This window comes from Mandrillus leucophaeus, unplaced genomic scaffold (genome assembly GCF_000951045.1).
Source record: "Mandrillus leucophaeus isolate KB7577 unplaced genomic scaffold, Mleu.le_1.0 Scaffold750, whole genome shotgun sequence".
NCBI lineage: Eukaryota > Metazoa > Chordata > Mammalia > Primates > Cercopithecidae > Mandrillus > Mandrillus leucophaeus.
The window spans coordinates 337,257-345,778 of record NW_012108142.1 but is presented as its reverse complement, the minus strand read 5'-3'; the positions used below and the strand labels follow the sequence as shown (position 1 = coordinate 345,778).

The following is an 8,522-nucleotide window of genomic DNA, read 5'->3' as shown; positions in this document are numbered from 1 at the left end:
TCCTTCCTTCCTTCCTTCCTTCCTTCCCTCCCTCCCTCCTTCCTTCCTTCCCTCCCCTCTCCCTCCATCCCTCCCTCCCTTCTTTCCTTTTTTCCTTCCTTCCATTGTTTTCCTGTCTTCCTCCCTCCTTCCCTCCTTGTCTCCTTCCTACCTTCTTTCTGTAGATTGTAACCAACAGCAGTTTATCCAAAAGTTTTCAGCATGGAAAAGACATAATCCAATTTCTCTTTTAATGAAAAATAAAGACTGAATAATAATCAGAACATACACGTTAAAGTTCCATTCTGTCTCTTTTCAGCTGCATGACTGAGTAACCCTAATTCCTTCTTCAGCAAAATAGGGATAACATGTCTGCCTATGGAAGTACTGGTGATTGGGATTGGGGTGGTAAAACACTGTTCTGCCATATTTAAAGTATAACAAAGCAAATGATGCGTGTTGTCCCATTCAAATAATTTGTTAGCCTAAATCTTTAGAAAGGCCTAACTTTAAGACAGTCAGAATCAACTGTGTCCCAACAGAAAAGAACCAGTCTCACACATATCCCTGATGCTGAATCAAAAGTCTCCAATAGGTTGCAGCTTTTTTGAGGTTCCTTGGGAAGCAAGAGCCAATCCCAGGTGCACCTGTGCAGTCTGAGAAAGGAAACCTGGCAGAGGTGGTGATGGGGGGATGTCTGACCCCTTGATGGACAGTCGTGCCTGATTTGCAAAGTCTGATTGTGTGCCTAAGGGTAATGCAGTGACCATGGGGAAACCTACCTCTGTTAGATATTGCTCCAAAGAGCAAGCATTTGCTGTGTTTTGCTTTATTAATACTACGTCACTTTTAAAAGTCTTCATTAGGCCCTTCAGTGGAATTTGGACAGTGGCTTCTGTGTTCCCACCTCTCAAAACACTTAATATAGGACATGCATTACATATTTAAGTAATTATCTTAGTGTGCAGAATGCAGAAGTTGAGTATTGAAGTTTAGTATTCCAATATGGACACTAAAAATGTTTATAGTGATGTTGAAAATAGCACCATAGTGTTTCTTTCACTCAAGTGTTTCTTATTTTTTCCAAAGCTATAAGATTGCCTAAATTTATTTAAATTTAATAATTCAGAAAACTCCTGAAACATGAACTCATTGCTTTCTCATGATAGGCAATACTATAATGACAAGTTATTTGATCTGTGACATCAAAAATTCTTTATAAATAGGGTTGAATGCAACAAATTATTTGTACCACTTAACACTTTCCCTTTTGTTTAACAGTGTTGTGGCAAAATTTGGTGAATATTATGTAGGCCACAAATTTGATTAAAGATTATTATTATTTTAAATGTCATGAATGTTTGATTTGATGTTTTATTATTTTCTCCAAATGTTTTATTCGGTGTATTCAGTACATGTCATCAGAAAATAATGATGTTTTCTAAAATTTATTTTAGGTTTTGAAACTAACATGAACCTAAGTAGTCGGGATGACCCTAGTACATCAGAAATTACTTCCGAGACTCAAGATAGAAATGCAAATAACCATGGAATTCAGTTATCTAATTCACTATCTAGTGCTATCACTGCTGAAAATGGAAATTCCATCTCAAACGGTAAGCACTTTTTAAACTCAGAAGTAAATGGATAGAAGTTTTAGGCTGTATCAACTTTCTAGGAGGAATGGATTTAACATATGAAAATGAAGAAGGGTTAAGAACCGGAAAATAGAAAATAAACCATGAAACTCTCCTGCAGGTATTGTTGTCAGCATATGATTGCTTCAGTTAAAGAATTGGAGTTGTATTCACTCTTTGTTGACTTTTCTGAAATTTTATGGAGTATTAATCTAATTGGTCTAAAATTAGTATACTGAGCAGAAGGCGGCAATGGATTATCTACCAATATTTTTAATTAAAAATTATTCTGGAAACTAAGAAATGTGAAGGAAAATAATATTAAAGAAATGGTAAGTGCCAGACTGGCTTCAGGTATTTTACGTACATCAATGAGTGCCACATTTAGAAAGTGGCTTGGTTGCAAGTACAAAAGCTGAGGATCATGCAAGTATTTTCTCTCACAAATAAAAGAAGACAAAGGCTTCTGGGAATAACTGATGGGAAGATTCAGACCAACTATTCCTGAGAGGCTCCTGCATGGTTGGAAAAAACATGTTTGTTTAGTCTAATTAGAGGCATGGGAGAACCATCACGATGCTGAAATTCTGGGAAGCAGCTGAAGACCTGGGAGTGGGGTGCAAGGTGAGCTGAAGCAAGGAAGCCCACACTTGAGGCTTGGCTCATGGGGACAAAGGGGTGCCCACATTGTTTGGTGAAGGCAGCTAAGAAGTCGAGTTGTGCTTCTGACTGCCTTCTCAGATTACAGGGCAAGAAACTGAGTCGTGGCCCCACCAAGGCCTTGGGGTGGGGCCTTCAAGTGTTCTTCCCAAAAGTCAGAGTGAACCAGAACCAAGAGCCATGTTGAGTTGCCCAGAAGCAACCAGGCCTACAGGTACCTGGGAGAAACACGTGTAAATCTACCCCAAAGGGTAGTAATAGCATACCAGGCTTCAGAACATTCTTAGAAACCATTTTTCAAATGCAAAGTCCAACACAGTTAGAAATAACCAGGCATAGGAGCACACAAAATAAGTTGAAAAATTACAAGCCGAGACATATGTCAATTGCAATATGTCCACAGGGATTCAAAAGATTGGAATTCAAAGACACATGCCTTAAAATAAGTATGTTTACTGAGCCCCCCACAAAATAAAACGAGAATTTCAGCAGAAATGGGAAACTATAAGGAAATCATCAAATGGAAATTCTGAATTGGAAAATGCTGTAATAAAATTGAGTACAACAGAGGATAAAGTTAAACTTAGTTAGATATAGTTGTTGAAAAACAAAACAAAACAAACAAAAAATAACTGGGGAAGTGGAAGATAACTCAGAAAATCTCCAGAACGAAACAGACTGAAGCAAAACAGAAGACTGGAAACTCTGGACAATGGTTTAGAGATATAAAGGACAATGAGAAGGATGACTGAAGTCTTAGGGAAAGAAGAGGAAGTGCATGAGCAGAAGAAAGACTTGGTGAGAAATGTTAGAGCCTCTCCCAACACTGACGAAAGAGCATCAGGAAATGGATTTAAGTTGGCAGATTTTTATAACGTTCAACATACATTCTTCATGAGATCCAGCAGTCTGACTCCTCAGTATCTTCCCAAGAGAAATGACAGCAGTGTTCACATAAACACCTGTATGCAAATGCATATGGTGATATTATTCATAATCACATAAAACTGGAAATAAATTCAGTGTCTTTCAACTGGTGACTGGCTTGTATTAGTGATCCATCACTGTGCAAAATATTACTCCCAACACTTGGAGGCTTATGTAAGAAATGGTTATTATTTCATAGTTTCTGTGGGCCAGGAAGCTGTGTGTGGCTTAGCAGGGTGCCTTTGGTTTAAGGTCCCTTGTGAGACAGCAATCAAGCTGTCAGCCAAGACCACAGTCATCTTGAAGGCTGATCCATTTTCAAGGTCACTCAGATGGCTATTGGCAGGCCGCAGAAGGTTCACATCCAAGTCAACTCACATGGGCCTCTCCACAGGGCAGCCTCCCAGCACGGCAGCTCTCCCCACACCCCTGGGCAAGCAATCCAAGAGACAGCACCCCAGATGGAGGCTGCAGTCTTCACATAACCCAGTCTTGAAAGTGACACCCCAGCACTCTGTCACATTTGATGGAGTCACTAAATCCAGGCCACACTCAATGGGTGGGGAGTCCGTGAGTGCCTGGAGGTGAGCTCACCAGCATCTCACAGGCCAGACTAGCACATGGATGAAGTCTGCAATAAATAAGAGTGATCAACTGTAACGAGCATCAAAAGGGATGGCTAAAACATTGTGTTGAGGTAAAAAAAAAAAAAAGTCAAAAGACTAAGTGTGATCCTGCTTATATGACATTTGGGGAAAAGCAAAGCTGTGGAGACAGAAAACAGTTGAGTGGTTGCTGGAGGCCGGGCATAATGGCAGCAGATGAAGTTCAGAAGGACATGTGTTGTTATAGACAACCGGGAGGATTCATGTCTCTGTAGATGCACAGATTTGTATGTCTAAAAAAGGTGAATCTCACTATCTCTAAATTACACCATAATCAATCCAACTGTTGTAGAAATGAAACAAAAATCTTTGCAAAGCCCGAGTAGGATACATAAAACTTTCCTAGGTGTGTATCATAGTAAAACACCTATAAAATAAAGACCAAATAGAGGTAAAAATATGTACTACCTTCAAAAAGCAGCAACTGAAGTCCAAAGACAATGAAATAACATAGTCAACATGCTCAAATAAAATAACTGCCCCCCAAAAATTCCTGTAATAATGAAAGGGAGTTAAGGATATTTTTAGGAAAAAAAATTAAAATGAAAAGAATTAAACATTGACAGACTCAGAATGCTTACAGATAAAGGAAAGAATAAAGAATAACTAAAAAGGCAAGTAAAAATGGGAGGGGTAAAATAGTATTAAATATTGTATACTGATAAACCTACCTTGCCAGTTGTAACCTCAAAGGTAACCCCTGAAAGAATATTGGTGGGGTAGATAATTTCCAAACCAGTAAAGACAGAAAGATAAAATCATAAAAAGTCAACTCCAAAGATGAAAAAAAGGGGTAAAATAGGAAAAATAGGGCAAGTAGAAAGTTCTGAGACAGTAGATATAAAAGCACATATGAAAATAAACCTTATTTAATTAAAATAAATTTTAAAAGACTCATTTAATGTAAATTTATATGAAAAATGATTAACAGAATATTTTAAAAACTAAGATTTCTGAAAACAGTAAAACATAAGGATTCTGAAACATTAAATGCCAAAGGATAGAAAAGAAAAAGATATAACGTGCAAATATTTAAAAAGCAGCAAAAACAGTGCTCATATATTTGCATGTCAAAAATTACATCTCTAGACCCGGCGCGGTGGCTCACGCCTGCAATCCCAGCACTTTGGGAGGCCGAGGCAGGCAGATCACTGAGGTCAGAAGTTCAAGACCAGCCTGGCCAACATGGTGAAACCCCATCTCTACTAAAAATACAAAAATCAGCTGGGTGTGGTGGTACATGCCTTTAATCCCAGCTACTCGGGAAACTGAGGTAGGAGAATCTCTTCATCCCAGGGGGTGGAGTTGGCAGTGAGCTGAGATCGTGCCACTGCACTCCAGCCTGGGCAACAGGGCCAGACTTCATCTAAAAAAAACAAAGCAAAACAAAAAAAAAAACCTCTAATATTCAAGAAGAAATCACAAAATAAATTCAAAACCCAAACATTTTAACTAATGACAATGCAAATATGAAAACAGAAGTTTTAGGACATGACTAATGTCTTTTGTGTATGAATGGAAGGGGTTCAGATGCAGTGTCAGTATGGTCAGTATGTGGCTGTACGGCATTGTGGCCATGGCTGGGCTTTTAGTGTCCACATCAACTGAATAATATATATTGTACTGATTAAGTCGTTTCATGTGCTTCACTCCATCCCATCCTCCCACCTTGCCACCTTCTGAGTCTCCAGTGTCTATTATTCCACACTCTATGCTCAAGTGTACACGTTATTTAGCTCCCACTTATAAGTGAGAACACGCAGCATTTGTCTTTCAGTGTCTTAGTTATATCACCTAAGATAATGGCCTCCAGTTCCATCCATGTTGCTACAAAAGATCTCTTAAGAAATGGAAATGTATGGCTTCAAACATTTGCATCACAAGAGAACAAATACAACAAGTGTTAAAAGTATCTAGAAATTAGAAACAGAACAAAAACTAAATACTACGAAAATAGAAGGAAAGATACGATAGTGATAATAAGAATACAAGTTATTGAAATATAAAACAAATAAAATAATGTAAAGGGATAGAAAGGAAGGAAAGAGAAAGTTTATCTTTTAAAAAATTATCTTTGAAAACATTAGTAAGATTGAAAATTTTCTTGCAATGGGATAGAGAAATAGAGAAAATGGACACAAAAAACAGATTTTAGATTGAAAAGAGGACATCAATACAGATCTGGCTGAAATTAAAAATAAGAGAATATTACAAACAGTTTTACGCCAAGATAAATTTGCAAATGTACATGAATACATTCTCAAAAAAAGGAAAAATAGAACTAAAGAAAATGGACAAAAGAAGTAGGAAAGCTAAATAACACTGTAAATGTTAAATTAATGCAATTTGTAATTGAATGCCTTCCTGCAAGGAAAGCTCCAGAATCGGATGGTTTCTCTACTAGATTTTTCCAAAATTCTAAGGATGAAATAACTCCAATGTCACATAAACACTTTCAGAGAACAGGAAGGAAGAAGGAGAAAGAACATAATATTACTCCAGCTTGCATAATTAGCCACTTAATTTATGACAAAATTGGCATGTTAGGGCACTGGGGAAGAATAATTGATTGCTATCCATGTGAGGCAAACAGTGAAACTTGACCCTGCCTAATGCTATACACACAAAACAATTCCTGATAGATTATAGAGCTGTATGTCAAATGTCAAATAATAAGATGGATAGAAGAAACAATAGTTCTTTCTTCGTAAAAGGAAAGACGGCCTTCTTAAGCAAGACACAAAAGTTTTAACCATAAAGAAAAAGGAAAAAATAACATAAATAGGGAGAAAATATTTTCAACACATTTACCCAACAAAGGCTAATATTCAACGTTTATTTAAATCAAAAACAAAAGACAGCTTAAAAGAAAATTGGACAGAATACGCGAATATGACTTAGAAAAACATTTTTAATGGATTCCAACCTCGTTAGTAACTAGAGAAATGTAACTTAAGACTCCAGGACGATGCTACCACACACACTCTAGAATTACAGACCTGCCTGACAAGGAAGAGGTGCTCAGAGAACCAACGGCCACAAAGTGAGGACGGCGATTTCATTCGGAGGAGAAGGCCAGCATCTTTGGAGAGATGACCACAGGAGCTTCTGCAGAGCTGCCAGTGTTGTATTTCTTTATTTTCTTTGTGTGGTTGTGAGAGGTGACAATGTGCTAGCAGCCCTTACTCTCAGCACCTCCTCGGCCTCCCGCCTCAGCTTCCACTCTGGCGGTGCTTGAGGAGGCCTTCAGCCTGCCACGGCACCGTGGGAGCCCCTCTCTGGGCTGGCTGAGGCCAGAGCCTCCTCCCTCTGCTTGTGAGGAGGTGTGGAGAGAGAGGCGCCGGTGGGAACCTGGGCTGCCGGCCGCGCTTGCGAGCTAGTGCGAGTTCCCACGGGAGCGGGCGTGGGCTCCGTGGGCTCTGCACAGGGAGCAGCCAGCAGTTGCCGCCAACCCAGGGCAGTGAGGGGCTTAGCACCCGGGCCAGCAGCTGCAGAGGTTGCACTGGGTCACCCAGCAGTGTCAGCCCGCTGGCACAGGCCTACTAGCTGCCTCCCTGCGGGACAGGGCTTGGGACCTGCAGCCCACCATGTCTGAGCTCCTCCCCCTGCAGTGGGCTCCCACGCTGCCTGAGCCTCCCCCAGGGGCACCACCCCCTGCTCCGTGGCACCCGGTCCCATCGACAGCCCAAGGGCTGAAGAGTGTAGGGGCAGCTCAGGACTGACGGGCTGCTCTGCCTGCAGCCCTGGTGCATGATTCACTGGGTGAAGCCAGCTGGGGACTTAGAGAACTTTTATATCTAGCCGGAGGATCGTATGTGCACCAATCAGCATTCTGCGTCTAGCTCAGTGTTTGTAAATATACCAATCAGCACTCTGTGTCTATCTCCAGGTTTGTGAATACACCAATTGGTATTCTGTATCTAGCTAACCTAGTGGAGACTTGGAGAACTAGCACTCTGCGACTCTGTGTCTAGCTCAAGGATTGTAAATGCACCAATCAGCACTCTGTGTCTAGCTCAGGGTTTGTAAACGCACCAATTGGTACTCTGTATCTAGCTAATTCTGTAGCTAACTAGCACTCTGTGACTCTGTGTCTAGCTCAAGAATTGTAAAGGCACCAGTCAGCCGCCTGTCAAAACGGACCCATCAGCTCTCTGTAAAATGGACCAATCAGCAGGATGTGGGTGTGGCCAGATAAGGGAATAAAAGCAGGCTGCTGGCGCCAGTAGGGGCAACCCGCTAGGATCCTCTCCTACGTTGAGGAGGCTTGGTTCTTTCCCTGTTTGCAATAAATCTTGTTGCTGCTGTTTTGGTTCATGCTGCTGTTATGAACTGTAACACTGACCGCGAAGGTCTGCCACTTGACTCCTGAAGCCAGCGGCACCACAAACCCACCGGGAAGAACGAACAACTCCAGACGCGCTGCCTTTACGATGAATGTCTGCAGCTTCACTCCTGACAGCGAGACCACGAACCCACCAGAAGGAAGAAGCTCCAGACACGTCTGAACGTCTGAAGGAACAAACTCTGGACACACCATCTTTAAGAACTGTTACACTCACTGCGAGGGTCCACGGCTTCATTCCTGAAGTCAGCAAGACCAAGAACCCACCAATTCCGGACACAGTTGCTACAATTCTGCAATTTAAAAAAA

At 40.9% G+C, this 8,522-nt stretch overlaps 1 protein-coding gene and 1 long non-coding RNA gene across 3 annotated transcripts in view; one reads left to right on the top strand and one right to left on the bottom strand.

Moving 5' to 3' along the window:
* MYO16 (myosin XVI) overlaps positions 1-8,522 on the top strand; it is a 655,611-nt gene that overhangs the window by 602,524 nt on the left and 44,565 nt on the right. For both annotated transcript variants that reach the window (XM_011966244.1, XM_011966243.1), the window contains exon 33: positions 1,437-1,595. In XM_011966244.1, coding sequence (XP_011821634.1) covers positions 1,437-1,595 — 159 coding nt within the window. The remainder of the gene's footprint in view (positions 1-1,436; positions 1,596-8,522) is intronic.
* LOC105529163 lies at positions 442-3,833 on the bottom strand. Its single transcript, XR_001004464.1, has 3 exons — positions 3,538-3,833; positions 3,164-3,240; positions 442-626 (listed from the first exon to the last, which is right to left on the bottom strand). It is a non-coding gene; the product is annotated as an uncharacterized LOC105529163 (long non-coding RNA).